We start from the raw sequence: 20,682 nt of genomic DNA on the forward strand, positions 1-20,682 counted from the left end.
TGAGGCTGTCATTCTCAGCATCTGTGTGGATGTTAAAATCGCCCACTATAATTATCTTATCTGAGCTAAGCACTAAGTCAGACAAAAGGTCTGAAAATTCACAGAGAAACTCACAGTAACGACCAGGTGGACGATAGATAATAACAAATAAAACTGGTTTTTGGGACTTCCAATTTGGATGGACAAGACTAAGAGACAAGCTTTCAAATGAATTAAAGCTCTGTCTGGGTTTTTGATTAATTAATAAGCTGGAATGGAAGATTGCTGCTAATCCACCGCCCCGGCCCGTGCTACGAGCATTCTGACAGTTAGTGTGACTCGGGGGTGTTGACTCATTTAAACTAACATATTCATCCTGCTGTAACCAGGTTTCTGTTAGGCAGAATAAATCAATATGTTGATCAATTATTATATCATTTACCAACAGGGACTTAGAAGAGAGAGACCTAATGTTTAATAGACCACATTTAACTGTTTTAGTCTGTGGTGCAGTTGAAGGTGCTATATTATTTTTCTTTTTGAATTTTTATGCTTAAATAGATTTTTGCTGGTTATTGGTAGTCTGGGAGCAGGCACCGTCTCTACGGGGATGGGGTAATGAGGGGATGGCAGGGGGAGAGAAGCTGCAGAGAGGTGTGTAAGACTACAACTCTGCTTCCTGGTCCCAACCCTGGATAGTCACGGTTTGGAGGATTTAAGAAAATTGGCCAGATTTCTAGAAATGAGAGCTGCTCCATCCAAAGTGGGATGGATGCCGTCTCTCCTAACAAGACCAGGTTTTCCCCAGAAGCTTTGCCAATTATCTATGAAGCCCACCTCATTTTTTGGACACCACTCAGACAGCCAGCAATTCAAGGAGAACATGCGGCTAAACATGTCACTCCCGGTCTGATTGGGGAGGGGCCCAGAGAAAACTACAGAGTCCGACATTGTTTTTGCAAAGTTACACACCGATTTAATGTTAATTTTAGTGACCTCCGATTGGCGTAACCGGGTGTCATTACTGCCGACGTGAATTACAATCTTACCAAATTTACGCTTAGCCTTAACCAGCAGTTTCAAATTTCCTTCAATGTCGCCTGCTCTGGCCCCCGGAAGACAATTGACTATGGTTGCTGGTGTCGCTAACTTCACATTTCTCAAAACAGAGTCGCCAATAACCAGAGTTTGATCCTCGGCGGGTGTGTCGTCGAGTGGGGAAAAACGGTTAGAAATGTGAACGGGTTGGCGGTGTACACGGGGCTTCTGTTTAGGGCTACGCTTCCTCCTCACAGTCACCCAGTCAGCCTGCTTTCCCGGCTGCTCGGGATCTGCCAGGGGGGGAACTAACGGCGGCTAAGCTACCTTGGTCCGCACCGACTACAGGGGCCTGGCTAGCTGTAGAATTTTCCACGGTGCGAAGCCGAGTCTCCAATTCGCCCAGCCTGGCCTCCAAAGCTACGAATAAGCTACACTTATTACAAGTACCATTACTGCTAAAGGAGGCCGAGGAATAACTAAACATTTCACACCCAGAGCAGAAAAGTGCGGGAGAGACAGGAGAAGCCGCCATGCTAAATCGGCTAAGAGCTAGTAGCTACGCTAAGCTAGCGGATTCCTAAAAACACGCAAAGTGAATAATGTGTAAATAATTTAGAGGTGATTCAGCAGAAGGAGTGCTTTAGTTAAGGCACGTAAAGATTACACTGGGAAACAAATCGTAATCTAGATAACTAGATCAATCTAACTGCGCAGATTAAACAGCTAACAGATACAGAAAAACACCGCTGTGCTCCGGAACAGGAAGTGATACAATACCGCAGTGAGAGCCAACCACCAGTAGAGGCAAGCTTCAGACATGTGGCCGAAGGTCAAATGATACGACTACAAAGTCGAACATCGACCTCTGGCTCAGGGTGTCCTGGTGCCACGTGCACTTATGGACACGCTTGTGCTCGAACATGGTGTTCGTGATGGACAAACTGTGACTAGCACAGAAGGTCGGGTACTCTGCACTGCCGCTCGGCCCCTAGGCCGAGACAACGGTGAGAGACCTGTCCCCGACCTGAAGGCGTAGGGACGCGACTCTCTTGTTCACCGGAGTGAACTCCAACACATGGCAACTGAGCTGGGGAGCAATAAGCAATGCAACCCCAGCTCTCCGCCTCTCCTCGTGGGCAACGCCAGAAAAATGAAGCGTCCAGCCCCTCTCCAGGAGTTGGGTACTAGAGCCCAAGCTGTGCGTGGAGGTGAGCCCGACTATCTCTAATCGGTATCTCTCAACCTCCCGTACAAGCTCAGGCTCCTTCCCCCCCAGCGAGGTGACATTCCATGTCCCAACAGACAGGGGCTGTGAGCATGGACCGGGCCACCCGCCCTCGACCGCCACCCAATCCTCTCTGCACCCGACCCCCATGCCCCCCTCTGCAGGTGGTGAACCCACAGGAGGGCGGGCCATGTCGCTCTTTCGGGCCAAGCCTGGCCGGGCCCCATGGGCTAAGGCCCGACCATCAGGCGCTCGCGCGCGAGCCCCAACCCCAGGCCTGGCTCCAGGATGGGGCCCCGGCTCCGCCATACTGGGCGACGTCTCGGTCCTTGATTTTTTTACTGGACATGGAGGTTCTGAACTGCCCTTAGTCTGACCCGTCACCTAGGACCTGTTTGCCTTGGGAGACCCTACAGCGAGCACAAAGCCCCCGACAAAATAGCTCCTAGGATCATCCGGGTACGCAAACTCCCCCACCACGATAAGGTGGCAGCTAGAGGGGGAGCATCAGCAACCCATGGTGACCCCATAACGAAGGCCAGTTATCAATAAAATTAAAGCCTTGCTGCCTACAACATTGTGCCAGCTGCCTATTCAACGATGTAAGCTTGCTAAATGCCTCATCATTACTCGGGAGGGGAGGGGACCAAAGACTATTAATTGATGCTGACACATCTTTCTTGCGAGATCACAAGTCCTCTCTATGTCCATTTTTGTGACCTCTTAGTGTCTCATGCAAATATCATTGGCACCGATGTGAATAAATATGTGGTTATATCTTTGTCATGTCATGTTCTTCTGTTTGTTCCCCTGTGCTTGTCCCTGTGTGCCTGTCATCTTGTTGTTCATCTCTGTCTTTCTGTCCCTCTGTGCCTGTCCCTGTGTCTGTTCATCTGTGTCTGTCTTTCTGTCCCTCTCAGCGCACAGTGAGCAGAGTTTTACAAACACATTTTTTAAATTTTCTTTTCTGTCAGTTTGCTCTCAGTGTCTCTGTGAGTGTCCTTGCTGTGGTTAAACTAAAAACACAGCTGCATTAACAACAAACACTAACCCCCCCCCCCCCCCCCCCCAAAAAAAAATCCCCTCCTAAAATCTGTTCCTGAGACGGCATGACGGTAAAATATGCTGATAAAACCTTCTTACCTCTCAGTCAGGTCGTGGTTTCTACATAAATACACAAATTCTTTATCGTTCCTGCTCAGAGACTCTAAACCAGGGGCGCATCCAGACGCAAAGACTGTGTTGTGGACAGACGTGGCCTGCACAACACCCCATGATTAAAGGTCCACATTTGAAGACATTTTTCATACTACTACTACTAAGAATAATAATAATTGCAATAACTAAAATGTTTAATCAGTATTACTCTGGGCCTAGGTTTTACTGTAGTTCTGGACTCAGTTTAATTGATGAGCCATATAAAAATAAGTGTAGTTAGTTTAACTGTTCTGCATAACTAAAGTGGGATGTGAAGCAACATCTTTTTTAATGTAATGTCTAAGCTCAGCATTACTGGGTCTGTTTGGGATTCGAGCTTTAAAATCAGGCCAGTTAGAATGAGGGAAGCCAAAAATATGAAACTGATTACAGCTCTTGTGGTTTGTAATCTGATCAAACAAACGGGTAGGTTGTGATATCCTGATATCTTGGCTACAGGCCTGTGGTTTGAATTGGTGTTGAATGACGTAAAAGCTGTAGAAAAGCCGTCCCCTTAAAATGTGTTTATGCTGAAGTATTTAAATAACGTGCAGGTTAAAGTCTTTCTTCAATATGAAGTTAGAAAAGAGCAGCAACAGTTAGAGAGTGAAATAGAATCTGTTCAGCAGGAGAACAGTTTGCTCTTAACTGTCTCCACTTTGTTTTACATTAAACTCTAGGACGCCATCATAAAAGGGTTTTGGTAAACCGGTAGATGGTGAACAGATTATGATTTGGCTGTTTAAAAAAAAAAAATCAGTCCCTCTCGCCCACTTGTTTATCACTACAGTAAAAACCAGGGGTCAGGCTCACATCTGCAGCGTCTACCTGATGTTATGTGCACCTCATCATGTTGCACGTGCACACTGGCTGTAGTTTAACCAAACAGAAACACTCCACAGCTCCATTAGCGTCTGTGACTGTGCCGTGAAGTTGCCATTCAGATTTGTGCCGTGCCAACAACAGGTGGCAAACAAAGTGCACGTGTTTGTTGTGTTCTTGTAGGTTGTTCACAGGAGTGAGAAAACTTTGCCAGATTTCATTATATTTCTGTGAGAAAACACTGTATTTCATATTTAGTTAAGATATGAAGAAGCGATTGGTTACCTTTTAATGTTTCCCCGTCCTACAGTGTGGAGGCGGAGCGACGATGTGTCACTCTGCTGATGGAAGTGCACAGAGCATTAGACTCCATCAGTGTGTGTGTGTGTGTGTGTGTGTGTGTGTGTGTGTGTGTCTGTCACACTTTGATGTCGCGTTCGGTTTCCTCTGATCCTGTTCTGGATGATGTCCAGGTCTTTGTCAGGAGGAGCACTGGTTCCTCCCTTTCCTGGAGGTTGTGTTCAGCGGTTCATGCACTCTGCTTTCACCTAACGCTGGCGCTCAAAGTGCTCTGTGATGCCTCACGGCCGTCCATCTACATGTGCTCTCACACACCGATGTTGGCGTCAGTGAACTTCTTGTCTGATGGGGAATTGAACCAATGATCCTCACAAGCAGGTCTGTGTGCATACTGCAGTTTTTCTGTTTGTTAGCCAGCACGGGTGGACCAAGGATTTTACAAGTACAGCCCTTTTGAGGTGGGATATTAACCTGAACCATCTCCACATCTCCAGGTACCCGGAAGGTGACCCGCACCCCCTGTACCCATGAGGACCACAGGGCAATATTGGTACGACCACAGGGGGTGCCTGAGGGTCTCTGGTTAAACACCCTCAATCAATAAGTCAAGTTCCCAGCCACACACTCAACTCCTGTCTCCTGATCCTGGGGCGCTAGTTGTCCATTTTATGACAGTTTTCTGTCTAAGTCAATATTCTGTTATTCTGTTGTTGTTTTTTATCAAAACTTGTGAAAACCAAAGAATTGCATGTGGAGATTTTTCAGTGCTATGACCACCATTTCCTGAATGAAACTGAAGCGGACAAACTAGTTAAACGAGCCGTGATTAGTGAGAAATCGAAGCGACTCAGCTCGAATGAAGCTCCGATGGACTTGTGTTTCGAGACGTCAGCATCTGCGCCGCGTGATTTTTCACTACAGAATTTGGAATTTATTTTCTTTGTTGTAATCAAAGGTAAGAACAATACAATTAATAGAATGAATAAGACATTGTTTCATAATGAAAACAGAATGGAGATGGTTTAAAAAGAAAACTTTGTGGGGTGGGGTGATGGTCTAGTGGATAAGTGTTGGGCTTGAGACCAGAGGATCCACTGTTCAAATCCCAGCCTGACTGGAAGATCGCTAGAGGCCCTTGGGCAAGGTCCTTAATCCCCTAGTTGCTCCCATTGTGCAGTGAGTACTTTGTATGGCAGCAGCCTGACATTGGGGTGAATGTGAGGCATTATTGTAAAGCACTTTGAGTGTCTGATGCAGATGAAAAAGTGCTATAAAAATACAGTCCATTTACCATTTGTGGTCAACATGTGGGGTGAAGCCGAACATATTTTGATGTAGAGAATGATGTCTGAAGCTTTTATTATTTCATATAAAATTATTTAAACAGATTATTTGGATGTCTTATAATAGTATACTATTTTGGGTTATGGTGGTACCATAAAAAACTGGTGTCACTGTATATAACTTTTCTTGCAGTCTTGCGTACACGCCGCTGAGGAAACTAGTTTAGCTGCACAATCAATGGGTCCAAGTACAACGATTTACCCAGACTGACAACAAACATGAGTAAATTAATTACTTTTATGCATTTTGTGTGGTTTCTTGGGGGATTTAGTGAATGCAGAAATCCTGTCTGGCCTCAAAACGTGTTCTGTGATATAAATTAAACACACCCTCTCTTCTTCTGCAGCGTTTAATGGCAGCCGACATCGTTATTGTTGCCACCTTCTCCATCAGTCCGTTACAGCAGAACTAAATCCTCTCGAGTCCAGTGTCTTTCAAGTACTTACAGAGCCAACACTTTCCCCTCCCACTTTAATTTAACCTAACCAGGTTAGTCCCACTGAGACCGAGAGCTCTTTTGTGAAGTTTCCAGTCCACCTAACCTGCTGATCCTATGTCTGAAATACTTCCAACAGAAACTTCTTTCAGGCCTGTTCTTCTAAATTCTGAGAGAAGCTCTTGACTTTCTCTGGAATATTTATTACAATACATGAGGACGTCCCTAATCACCAAAACCATGTCCTAAATAAGGTCTTGACGACTCCTCGTCCCAGAGATCAAGGATCCAGTGACCAATTTCATATTTATTTACTTTAAGACTCAATAAAATGTTGTTGACATAGAAAACCTGTAAAGCCGACTTGTAGTACACAGAAAATTCACAAGTGGTATTGATAAGGGAATCGATAAAGAATCAGATCAATAAGCGGAATCGACAGTGGCACTGATATTGATCAAATCTTATCGATACCCATCGCTAGTCATGATTCCAGCGAACTCTTGCAGAACTTTGTTTTCTAGTGTGTTGGCAGTAAGCTGATCATGCAGTCAGTGATCTTGAAGCCTTCAGTTAAGGAGGAGGTCAAAGAAGGTGTGCACATTTCCTGCCTTCACATGTGGGCACTACGGACGCTCTGGTTTTTTTTTTAACGACGAGAGAATGAAATACTCAGCGCCTCCTGGCTGTGAGAGCAGCACCTGTGCACCATGAAGACACGAGCCCACGAGAATTAAACAAAAAACTTGTTGCATCAATGAGGACAAACTGGATGCTGATAAAATTTTAATGATCGTAGAAAACGGCTGTGAGGAATTGATTCTTTACATGCAGCTTTTTATCGGACTTGGACTTCATTTCCTTCAACCCTTAAGAAATATGAGGGGTGGTTGAAATGTTCTGCCTCCGACACAGTTCTTTCAAAAACAATCAAGATACTCACAAGAATCTGTTTAAACCCTGGATGCTTCTCCATCAGGCAGTCTCATTCCCTTTCCCCACCTACACTGGATAGGTCTTTGCATCTGGTTTTGCACCTCTGTGTCATGAGGGTAACTGTGCCTCTGGTTTGTTCTTTCAGTTTGGGGAAAAATGAGAAAGTCTTGCAAAGTGTCAACATATTGGTCAGAGTTGACCGTGTTGCCATATTCCAAAAATTCTGCAAGGACTATGCCATCACACTCCCAAAAAAAGGTCAGTAAGACTTTTCCTTCTGAAGGGATGACTTTCTGATTATTATTATTTATTATTTTTCAGGCAAGGTGAGTCCTAATGCCTGTACTTTAGTGACCTCCTGGCTGTACCAACATCCACACAGGCGTCGCCACAGATGACACTGTCCGCAGGTGTTCAACCCTCCGCCGTGAGGAATTCAGTCGCAGCACCATGTTTTGAATACATGTCCGTGTACCTCGCCATTTTTTACTGCTTAGAGTCATTTATATATATATATATATATATATATATATATATATATATATATATATATATGGACATCCAGTGTGGGCAGCAAAGTAAGAATTTCATTGTACAGGGAAACGTGTTTCTTTACTGTGCATATGAGAATAAAAGCTTTGAATCTTTGAATCTTGAAATGTTTCCCCTCTTTGAATCTCTTCTAATGAGTGGCAACATGGGAGCCTCTAAACAACTCTCAAATGACCTGAAAACAAAGATTGTTCAACATCATGGTTTAGGGGAAGGATACAAAAAGCTATCTCAGAGATTTCAGCTGTCAGTTTCCACTGTGAGGAACATAGTGAGGAAATGGAAGACCACAGGCACAGTACTAGTTAAGGCCCGAAGTGGCAGGCCAAGAAAAATCTCAGATAAACTGAAGTGAAGGATGGTGAGAACAGTCATAGTCAACCCACAGACCTGCTCCAAAGACCTACAACATGATCTTGCTGCAGATAGTGTCTCTGTGCATCGTTCAACTATACAGCGCACTTTGCACAAGGAGATGCTGCATGATGCTTTAATGCAGAGGAAGCCTTTTCTGCTTACACGCCACAGAGTCACTTGGGGTATGCTAAAGCACATTTGGACAAGCCAGCTTCATTTTGGAATAAGGTGCTGTGGACTGATGAAACTAAAATTGAGTTATTTGGACATAACAAGGGGCAGTATGCATGGCTGAAAAAGAACACAGCATTCCAAGAAAAACACTTGCTACCTACAGTAAAATCTGGAGGTGGTTCCATCATGCTGTGGGGCTGTGTGGCCAGTGTAGGTACTGGGAATCTTGTTAAAGTTGAGGGTCACATGGATTCCAGTCAGTATCAGCAGATTCTTGAGAACAGTGTTCATGAATCAGTGACAAAGTTGAAGTTGCGCCGGGGCTGGATCTTTCAACAAGACAACGACCCTAAACACTGCTCAAAATCTACTAAGGAATTCAAGCAGAGGAACAAGTACAATGTTCTGGAATGGCCATCTCAGTCCCCAGACTTGAATATTATTGAAAATCTGTGGTATGATTTTAAGTGGGCTGTCCATGCTCAGAAACCAACAAACCTGAGATGTTTTGTAAAGAAGAATGGTCCAAAATACCTTCAACCAGAATCCAGACTCTCACTGGAAGCTATAGGAAGCATTTAGAGGCTGTTATTTCTGCAAAAGAAGGATCTACTAAATATTGATGTATTTTGTCTGTTGGGGTGCCCAAATTTATGCACCTGTCTAATTTTGTTTAAAGAATTATTGCACACTTTCTGTAAATCCTATAAACTTCATTTCACTTCTCAAATATCACTGTTTGTCTGCTATATGATATATTTAACTGAAATTTCTGATCCAAACAACCAATGATTTATAAAGGAAAATCACGGAAAACATCAGGGGGGCCAAACTTTAACATACAACTGTATCATTAGCTGCCAGTGTACTGGAGTCAATACTAAAAGTTATCGGTTTAGCTTTCTAAAAGTTAACTTTTTGGTTAGCTGTGCCCATCACTAAGTAGAGCAGAGAGGGATTACTAAACAAAACATGTCACACATACAGACTGGAGCCCCCAGGGTGCCTTCTGGTCTGCTATAACTTAAATTTCACGTCTTCCTTTTCAGAAGGTCCTTCTCTGTGCCATGAAGCTGTGTCACTGGTGATGCATGTATGATGGAGTAAAGTCCAAGACATATTCAGTGACTTTGAAATGTTCGTGTTTCCCATCTGGTGACTTTACAGAAACCTGCTGTAAAAGTGATTGTAATTGTATCCAAAAATAATTCTTCATGTCCTTTGTATATGTATAAAGCGCTGTATGCACGCATGTGTGCACGTCTACAGGGCCAACCCATATATGGGTAAAGAGGCGGAGCAGCAGGACATATGGAGCCCCAATACACCCCATTTTCAGAATTACAAACCAACAAGTTAACCTCAGTTCATGTTTCTCAGGGCTAGTGGTTCTCATCATAACTGATTTGCTTTGGTGTGGCCATTACAAATTATGACCTGCTTATTTCCTCAGTAATCCTCAATTACTGAGATAAAATACCAGCACAAATACGTCTTAGATGATCTGCATGGAAATTCAACATCAGACTAGTCACATTATTACAGATATTTATAATAAAATGCTATAAAAACAGACTGCCCTCCACCATAGCCGCATCCCCTGACCGCCTGCAGCCTCATACACGAGCTGTCACTCAAAGTGGCCACGCCCCAATGGCTTCAGAGAACTAGGCTTTAGTGAAAATGATGATGATGTCTAAAAGACAATAAATACATTCTTAAATGATACATTGGCTTTGATCTGACATGTACTTCGATCTAAATTGTTTTTATTTCTTCATCTTGGTGTCTAATAATTTTTGAGCAACAGTACTTTCAAAAATGATGAACATAATTGTTTTCCTAAAAAAAAGAATGACAGCACCCATGGGCAGTGTTTACATGTCTCTTTCATGCAGCTAAACCCCGTGACACAGGGACAGGGTCTGTAATGAAATCACATCAAACACCGCATGGCGCCACAGAGGCGCTCAGCTGCCACCAGGACTTTGTAAGGTGGTGGTGGTGTCCTCTCACAAATCACCATAATCACAATGGTCACCGTGAAATATGAAGCTGCACCTGATTTCCACAGACGAGTCACCAAGCTCAGAAGAGACACAAATTTATTTATTTATTTATTAGTTTATTTGACAGGGACAATGTACATTAATGAACATTTCTGTAAATGCACCAGAATTAGCCTTAGCGGCTATTTTTCATCTGCAGTCCCTGGACAGGTGGTAGCAATCACCCTAAAAATAAGTGTTAGTTAAAATACATACATAAAACACTTCACATTATTACACAATTTAGTAAACATTATATTAAAAAAAAGAATTAAACATGCAGGTTAAATATATTTTCTAAGAATATTCAGGAGATTTGGTGCTGACATGTTTGATGGTCAATGAGCCACTTCCTCAGATTAACCTTAAATGTGTTAAAGGTGGTCATTTCTCTAATGACCACAGGTACTGTGTTCCACTCTTGTGCTACCCTCACAGCACAAATACCACGCAGGCCACACAAAAACACCTCACACAGCACCTCATGGCCGCCTGATGGGCACACGTAGACACCGCAGCAACAGCACATCGTCCAGGCATGCATCATGTGTGCAGATGAGTTTGTGTCAGTCTCTATCCATGTGTGTGTGTAGAGTCTGTAGGGGAGGGCAAAATGAAGAGGGAGCCAAATGCTTCACCAAGGCTTTTGAAATCCTTCTGGAGGAAAACAGCAGGACATTTTGACCTTCGGTAGCTGATAAAGCTGCCATGTTTGGGTTAGGCAGAGAGACAGAATTCCAATACGGCCTGTCTTTAACCGTCCAGATCCAGTTGTGAATGTTCACTGGTCTCCAGCATCAATTTCTTTGCAGGGCAGACAGATTGTTCCAAGATGGTTTCCACTAGCATTTAAGTTCAGAATTTAACGCAGTCTGAAATTGTACTGCCTTGCCTACCTCATTAATCATGACAGACAGATGTGGGGTTGTGGTTTTGGTAGCAGCCTTCTTGCCAATTTTTCTGGTAGGTCAGGGCAGCACATAATTCAAGCAGCAAAAACCCTCCTACCATAAAGGAAAATAAGAATACATCCTCAGCGTCTTCCACGGAGAGTGGTGCCAAGCATGCAACGCGCCACTTCTCCCAGGTGTTGAGAACATAGCCCACAGGATAGGGTCCATCTGGGCACGCAGTGTCCCCCACCCATCATCATCATCATCACCTTTATTTAACCAGGTTAGTCTCATTGAGATTTAAAATCTCTTTTGCAAGAGAGACCTGGCCAAGAGGGCAGCAGCATATAAGTTCCAACAGATAAAAACAGATAAATTCAAAATTCAAAACATACTCTCACATAAAACATTTACACACAGACATGATTAATTACAATGATTTCACAAGGTTTTTGAACTCATTCAGCGTCACAAGAGCTTGAAGCTGAAGTTCAGATTGTATTTTGTTCCAGGTGTTTGGTGCTGAAAACCTAAAACTTTTCTTGCCCATTTCAGTTCGTACATTGGGGACAGCAAATTGTAGGACATCCATAGAACGGAGATTGTAGCTTCCTTGCTTTCTTATTAAAAGACTTAACAAATATGATGGGAAAGTAGAATGGTTTTATAGATGAAGATATACCAGTGAACGAGGTGTCGGGCAGATAGTGAGGTCCAGTTTACTTTGGAGTAAAGATCACAATGGTGGGTAAGTGGACGACAGTTGGCAATAAATCTTAGTGCCCCATGGTACCCACTATCAAGCCTCGAAAGGCAGTGAGCAGAAGCATTCATGTACAACACATCTCCATAATCAATTACAGGCAAGAAGGTTGATTCCACCAATGTCCTTTTTGTTCTAAAAGAAAAACAGCACTTATTTCTGTAATAAAATCCTAACAGAAGTTTCAGTTTTTTAATAAGATAAAGAATGTGGTCCTTAAAAGACAACTGATCATCAATTAAAAATCCTAAATATTTAAAACCAGACACCAACTCAATTTGTTAACTTTTTCTTGTTAAAATTCTTTCAGATAATGAGGCTCTCATGTTAGCTGAATTAGTAAAAAAAAAACATACATTTTGTTTTGTCTGCATTTAAAATAGGTTGAAGATGACAAAGCTGTTCCTGCACTTTATCAAACGCACATTGTAAATACTGAAAGGCCTTAGCAGGAGTGGGTGCTACACAGTATATGACAGTGTCATCAGCATAAAAGTGAAACACTGAGTTTGGAATATTCTGTCCTAGATTGTTTATGTAAAGTGTGAATAATAACGGGCCTAGTACAGAGCCTTGAGGCACGCCCCTCTTCACTTGTAATACATCTGAAGATAGACCCTCTACTTGAACAGCCTGGGTTCTGCTTGTGAGATAGTTTACAAATCATCCAACTGCCTGTTGAGAAAAACCAATGGCTGAGAGGCATCTGATGAGAATAGCATGATCAACACAGTCAAAGGCTTTTGAAAAATCAATAAACAAAGACATACAGCATTGTTTCTTGTCAAGAGCATCTGTTATATCATTTATAACCTTCATCGTAGCAGTTACAGTACTATGATTTTTTTGGAACCCTGATTGAAATTGTGACAAAATTGAGTTGCTGTCCAGAAATTCTTTCTCATGATTCCTTGTTGAAAAAATGGTGTCAATAGCATTGAGAGACCGCCTGATCAAGTCCATGGTTATTCTAAATATAGTTCAAAGAATTCATAGTCTGGTGAAGTAGGGACTTTTGAAGGTTGGGGCAGACATAGAGAAAAACACAGGAGGAGAGGAGAGAGACGCAACTGCCCTCGCCAGAGTCCCAACCAAATGTCTTCCAGTCATTTTGCATAAATTTGTTGTACTTACCGTAAAAAAAATTAATTGTTTACTGTTTCTGTGCTCTGGCAAAAATACTTTCCTTCGGGATAGACCTTATCGTAATTACTTATAATCTGTGGAAACGTGGATGTTATTTTCAGATGGCTGTAATGGTTAATGCAATGTTTTTGTCTGTGTCAGTGACGGCAAGATCAGGATCCACAGCAGAAGGAGCAACACGTCAGTGGAGTTATCAGGTCATAATCAAGAAGTGAACTGCTTGGACTTGAGAAGTGGACTCATCGTCACCGGCTCCAGAGACAGAACGGCCCGGGTCAGGAGGCAGTACTTGTGTTTTCCTGTTGTGGTCTGCTGCTTCTTCCTCACTGTGTCAGATCTGTGTGTCCAGCATTCACACTTACACTTCACTTCACTTGTTCAGCACGGCTTCGAGCTATGTGTTAACCTCGTAAACGGACTGTTGATGGACGCTCTGTGAGAGATGTTTGTTGATTGTATTTTTATGTTTTCATAGGTTTGGACTTTAACATCAGTTTTTCCCAGAAGCACGGTGTCCATGCAGGACAGAGTGTGGTCCGTGGCTCTCAGCCCCACCCTGAGGTAAGCACGCATGTCCGGTTCTAAACAGCACCGTTTAAGAACACCGCTAACACGGTTACTGTTATCGAGGTCACCGTCAGCTGCTGTCTTGGGCCTGTATGAAGCATTTTCTGCTGATCTGAAGCAGAGCTTCAGTGACGAGGATCATGAACCTAAATCGTGGACCCTTTGAAATGTTTCCATGGAAATGAAACATTTTCAGGTCTGTTTCTCATGGCAATAAATTGTTTTTAATTTTACCTCAGATTATAAAAGACCCCCCCCCCCCCACACACACACACACACACGAGGATGCATAAAACTCTCCCAATGGGGGCGATCACGTGATGCACCGACCTGAGCAGATGTGAAGTTATCAGCTCCCTGTTGGATTGCTATAAATTTTATCTTTCAACCAATTTTGTACCAGCAAAAAGCTCCGTCGGGTGCACGTTAAATTTATAATGTCACTCGATACATTTTTTGCACACTCTGGACAGAGCAAGAGGAAGGAACAGGAATGTAAAAAAGAAGCTAATGCTACAAGGGCTAACGATAGCCCAGATGATGAGCCTGAACCAGAGGATGATGCAGAGCACGGGAGTGACCCCGCTGACAAGGAGTTAAATGAGCAACGCGACAAACGTATCGTGGACTGCATTACTGTAAACAGAGAAGATGCTGGGCAACAAACTGGCCAACGTAAGTAAACCAGTTAGCCAACTTTCAGGGAAACCCAACGACCTACTACAGAGGATAGGAACAGCCGAACAGCACATCTCAGTCCTCGAGGACAAGTCGGCGGTGACAGCACCCTGAGTGAAACAACTGGAAGGTCAACTACAGAAGATCATCTGGAAAGCTTTGAGAATCAAAGTCGGCATCAGAATCTGAGAATTGTTGGACTTTATGAAGGTATGGAGGGCTACACAATGGTCACATTTTTGGAAAAGTGGATTCCAGATGTATTGGATATGCAAACCGACTGCATTACGCTTGACAGAGCCCACCGAACGGGCCCACCAACAAGACTTTCTGGTAAACAGGGCCGAGAGCCATCCTGGTGAGGCTTCACGGACAAGCAGAAAATCCTACAGGCAGCCAGAAGCAGAGGCACATGAAACATCAAGGGCAGCAATGTGTCATTCTACCAGGATTTCTCTATGGAAGTTGTGAGAAGGAGGAAGGAGTCCGCCACGCCCCTAAAAACTGAGAGAGGCTGGGATAAGATACTCCTTCCTGTACCCCGCTGTCATCAAAGTCTTCCACTGCGATGGCACCAGCTCTTCATTCTCCACCACAAAGGAAATGAATGACTACTTGGCCAATATGGCTGCACCTGAATAACCTGTGACCCTGTGGGTGATCACACTGGGCAGCTCCAGGTATGATGGTTAAATCCAGGACAGTGAAAAAAAAGGTGCATTGTGGGAAACAAATGCTTTGGTTGATATGGGTTTCTGTTTCTCTCTTGCAAAGTGGAATACTGGATATCTTACTGGTTATCATATTGATTATTTTACTGGTTATCTTACTAGATATCTTACTGGTTATCAATCAATCAATTTTTTTATATAGCGCCAAATCACAACAAACAGTTGCCCCAAGGCGCTTTATATTGTAAGGCAAGGCCGTACAATAATTATGTAAAACCCCAACGGTCAAAACGACCCCCTGTGAGCAAGCACTTGGCTACAGTGGGAAGGAAAAACTCCCTTTTAACAGGAAGAAACCTCCAGCAGAACCAGGCTCAGGGAGGGGCAGTCTTCTGCTGGGACTGGTTGGGGCTGAGGGAGAGAACCAGGAAAAAGACATGCTGTGGAGGGGAGCAGAGATCAATCACTAATGATTAAATGCAGAGTGGTGCATACAGAGCAAAAAGAGAAAGAAACAGTGCATCATGGGAACCCCCCAGCAGTCTACGTCTATAGCAGCATAACTAAGGGATGGTTCAGGGTCACCTGATCCAGCCCTAACTATAAGCTTTAGCAAAAAGGAAAGTTTTAAGCCTAATCTTAAAAGTAGAGAGGGTGTCTGTCTCCCTGATCTGAATTGGGAGCTGGTTCCACAGGAGAGGAGCCTGAAAGCTGAAGGCTCTGCCTCCCATTCTACTCTTACAAACCCTAGGAACTACAAGTAAGCCTGCAGTCTGAGAGCGAAGCGCTCTATTGGGGTGATATGGTACTACGAGGTCCCTAAGATAAGATGGGACCTGATTATTCAAAACCTTATAAGTAAGAAGAAGAATTTTAAATTCTATTCTAGAATTAACAGGAAGCCAATGAAGAGAGGCCAATATGGGTGAGATATGCTCTCTCCTTCTAGTCCCCGTCAGCACTCTAGCTGCAGCATTTTGAATTAACTGAAGGCTTTTTAGGGAACTTTTAGGACAACCTGATAATAATGAATTACAATAGTCCAGCCTAGAGGAAATAAATGCATGAATTAGTTTTTCAGCATCACTCTGAGACAAGACCTTTCTGATTTTAGAGATATTGCGTAAATGCAAAAAAGCAGTCCTACATATTTGTTTAATATGCAGCTTTGAATGACATATCCTGATCAAAAATGACTCCAAGATTTCTCACAGTATTACTAGAGGTCAGGGTAATGCCATCCAGAGTAAGGATCTGGTTAGACACCATGTTTCTAAGATTTGTGGGGCCAAGTACAATAACTTCAGTTTTATCTGAGTTTAAAAGCAGGAAATTAGAGGTCATCCATGTCTTTATGTCTGTAAGACAATCCTGCAGTTTAGCTAATTGGTGTGTGTCCTCTGGCTTCATGGATAGATAAAGCTGGGTATCATCTGCGTAACAATGAAAATTTAAGCAATACCGTCTAATAATACTGCCTAAGGGAAGCATGTATAAAGTGAATAAAATTGGTCCTAGCACAGAACCTTGTGGAACTCCATAATTAACTTTAGTCTGTGAAGAAGATTCCCCATTTACATGAACAAATTGTAATCTATTAGACAAATATGATTCAAACCACCGCAGCGCAGTGCCTTTAATACCTATGGCATGCTCTAATCTCTGTAATAAAATTTTATGGTCAACAGTATCAAAAGCAGCACTGAGGTCTAACAGAACAAGCACAGAGATGAGTCCACTGTCCGAGGCCATAAGAAGATCATTTGTAACCTTCACTAATGCTGTTTCTGTACTATGATGAATTCTAAAACCTGACTGAAACTCTTCAAATAGACCATTCCTCTGCAGATGATCAGTTAGCTGTTTTACAACTACCCTTTCAAGAATTTTTGAGAGAAAAGTAAGGTTGGAGATTGGCCTATAATTAGCTAAGATAGCTGGGTCAAGTGATGGCTTTTTAAGTAATGGTTTAATTACTGCCACCTTAAAAGCCTGTGGTACATAGCCAACTAACAAAGATAGATTGATCATATTTAAGATCGAAGCATTAAATAATGGTAGGGCTTCCTTGAGCAGCTTGGTAGGAATGGGGTCTAATAAACATGTTGATGGTTTGGATGAAGTAACTAATGAAAATAACTCAGACAGAACAATCGGCATCAAATACCGGCATCACTGAAAGCAGCCAAAGATAACGATACGTCTTTGGGATGGTTATGAGTAATTTTTTCTCTAATAGTTAAAATTTTGTTAGCAAAGAAAGTCATGAAGTCATTACTAGTTAAAGTTAATGGAATACTCAGCTCAATAGAGCTCTGACTCTTTGTCAGCCTGGCTACAGTGCTGAAAAGAAACCTGGGGTTGTTCTTATTTTCTTCAATTAGTGATGAGTAGAAAGATGTCCTAGCTTTACGGAGGGCTTTTTTATAGAGCAACAGACTCTTTTTCCAGGCTAAGTGAAGATCATCTAAATTAGTGAGACGCCATTTCCTCTCCAACTTACGGGTTATCTGCTTTAAGCTACGAGTTTGAGAGTTATACCATGGAGTCAGGCACTTCTGATTTAAAGCTCTCTTTTTCAGAGGAGCTACAGCATCCAAAGTTGTCTTCAATGAGGATGTAAAACTATTGACGAGATACTCTATCTCCCTTACAGAGTTTAGGTAGCTACTCTGCACTGTGTTGGTATATGGCATTAGAGAACATAAAGAAGGAATCATATCCTTAAACCTAGTTACAGCGCTTTCTGAAAGACTTCTAGTGTAATGAAACTTATTCCCCACTGCTGGGTAGTCCATCAGAGTAAATGTAAATGTTATTAAGAAATGATCAGACAGAAGGGAGTTTTCAGGGAATACTGTTAAGTCTTCTATTTCCATACCATAAGTCAGAACAAGATCTAAGATATGATTAAAGTGGTGGGTGGACTCATTTGCTTTTTGAGCAAAGCCAATAGAGTCTAATAATAGATTAAATGCAGTGTTGAGGCTGTCATTCTCAGCATCTGTGTGGATGTTAAAATCGCCCACTATAATTATCTTATCTGAGCTAAGCACTAAGTCAGACAAAAGGTCTGAAAATTCACAGAGAAACTCACAGTAACGACCAGGTGGACGATAGATAATAACAAATAAAACTGGTTTTTGGGACTTCCAATTTGGATGGACAAGACTAAGAGACAAGCTTTCAAATGAATTAAAGCTCTGTCTGGGTTTTTGATTAATTAATAAGCTGGAATGGAAGATTGCTGCTAATCCTCCGCCCCGGCCCGTGCTACGAGCATTCTGACAGTTAGTGTGACTCGGGGGTGTTGACTCATTTAAACTAACATATTCATCCTGCTGTAACCAGGTTTCTGTTAGGCAGAATAAATCAATATGTTGATCAATTATTATATCATTTACCAACAGGGACTTAGAAGAGAGAGACCTAATGTTTAATAGACCACATTTAACTGTTTTAGTCTGTGGTGCAGTTGAAGGTGCTATATTATTTTTTCTTTTTGAATTTTTATGCTTAAATAGATTTTTGCTGGTTATTGGTAGTCTGGGAGCAGGCACCGTCTCTACGGGGATGGGGTAATGAGGGGATGGCAGGGGGAGAGAAGCTGCAGAGAGGTGTGTAAGACTACAACTCTCCTTCCTGGTCCCAACCCTGGATAGTCACGGTTTGGAGGATTTAAGAAAATTGGCCAGATTTCTAGAAATGAGAGCTGCTCCATCCAAAGTGGGATGGATGCCGTCTCTCCTAACAAGACCAGGTTTTCCCCAGAAGCTTTGCCAATTCAAGGAGAACATGCGGCTAAACATGTCACTCCCGGTCCGATTGGGGAGGGGCCCAGAGAAAACTACAGAGTCCGACATTGTTTTTGCAAAGTTACACACCGATTTAATGTTAATTTTAGTGACCTCCGATTGGCGTAACCGGGTGTCATTACTGCCGACGTGAATTACAATCTTACCAAATTTACGCTTAGCCTTAGCCAGCAGTTTCAAATTTCCTTCAATGTCGCCTGCTCTGGCCCCCGGAAGACAATTGACTATGGTTGCTGGTGTCGCTAACTTCACATTTCTCAAAACAGAGTCGCCAATAACCAGAGTTTGATCCTCGGCGGGTGTGTCGTCGAGTGGGGAAAAACGGTTAGAGATGTGAACGGGTTGGCGGTGTACACAGGGCTTCTGTTTAGGGCTACGCTTCCTCCTCACAGTCACCCAGTCAGCCTGCCTTCCCGACTGCACGGGGTCTGCCAGGGGGGAACTAACGGCGGCTAAGCTACCTTGGTCCGCACCGACTACAGGGGCCTGGCTAGCTGTAGAATTTTCCACGGTGCGGAGCCGAGTCTCCAATTCCCCCAACCTGGCCTCCAAAGCTACGAAAAAGCTACACTTATTACAAGTACCGTTACTGCTAAAGGAGGCCGAGGAATAACTAAACATTTCACACCCAGAGCAGAAAAGTGCGGGAGAGACAGGAGAAGCCGCCATGCTAAATCGGCTAAGAGCTAGCAGCTACGCTAAGCTAGCGGATTCCTAAAAACACGCAAAGTGAATAATGTGTAAATAATTTAGAGGTGATTCAGCAGAAGGAGTGCTTTAGTTAAGGCACGTAAAGATTACACTGGGAAACAAATCGTAATCTAGATAACTAGATCAATCTAACTGCGCAGATTAAACAGCTAACAGATACAGAAAAACACTGCTGTGCTCCGGAACAGGAAGTGATACAATACCGCAGTGAGAGCCAACCACCAGTAGAGGCAACCAGTTATCTTACTGGTTATCTTACTAGATATCTTACTGGTTATCATATTGGTTATTTTACTGGTTATCTTACAGTTATCTTACTGGATATCTTACTGGCTATCATATTGGTTATCTTACTGGTTATCATATTGGTTATTTTACTGGTTATCTTACTGGATATCTTACTGGTTATCATATTGGTTATTTTACTGGTTATCTTACTGGATTATCTTACTGGTTATCGTATTGGTTATTTTACTGGTTATCTTACAGTTATCTTACTGGATATCTTACTGGTTATCTTATTGGTTATTTTACTGGTTATCTTACTGGATATCTTACTGGTTATCATATTGGTTATTTTACTGGTTATCTTACAGTTATCTTAATGGATATCTTACTGGTTATTGTATTGGTTATTTTACTGGATATCTTACTGTTATCTTACTGGATATCTTACTGGTTATCGTATTGGTTATTTTACTGGTTATCTTACAGTTATCTTACTGGATCTCTTACTCGTTATCATATTGGTTATTTTACTGGTTATCTTACTGTTATCTTACTGGATCTCTTACTCGTTATCATATTGGTTATTTTACTGGTTATCTTACTGGATATCTTACTGGTTATCGTATTGGTTATTTTACTGGTTATCTTACAGTTATCTTAATGGATATCTTACTGGTTATCATATTTGTTATTTTACTGGTTATCTTACTGTTATCTTACTGGATATCTTACTGGTTATTGTATTGGTTATTTTACTGGTTATCTTACTGTTATCTTACTGGATATCTTACTGGTTATC

The 20,682-nt window shown here is 42.5% G+C and overlaps 1 protein-coding gene across 1 annotated transcript in view; it reads left to right on the plus strand.

Moving 5' to 3' along the window:
* fbxw4 (F-box and WD repeat domain containing 4) overlaps window positions 1-20,682 on the plus strand; it is a 293,683-nt gene that overhangs the window by 178,435 nt on the left and 94,566 nt on the right. The window contains exons 15-16 of the mRNA XM_034184427.1: window positions 13,355-13,487; window positions 13,689-13,774. Of these exons, the coding sequence (XP_034040318.1) occupies window positions 13,355-13,487; window positions 13,689-13,774 (219 nt within the window). The remainder of the gene's footprint in view (window positions 1-13,354; window positions 13,488-13,688; window positions 13,775-20,682) is intronic.

Source organism: Thalassophryne amazonica, chromosome 13, assembly GCF_902500255.1.
Source record: "Thalassophryne amazonica chromosome 13, fThaAma1.1, whole genome shotgun sequence".
Taxonomy (NCBI): Eukaryota; Metazoa; Chordata; class Actinopteri; order Batrachoidiformes; family Batrachoididae; genus Thalassophryne; species Thalassophryne amazonica.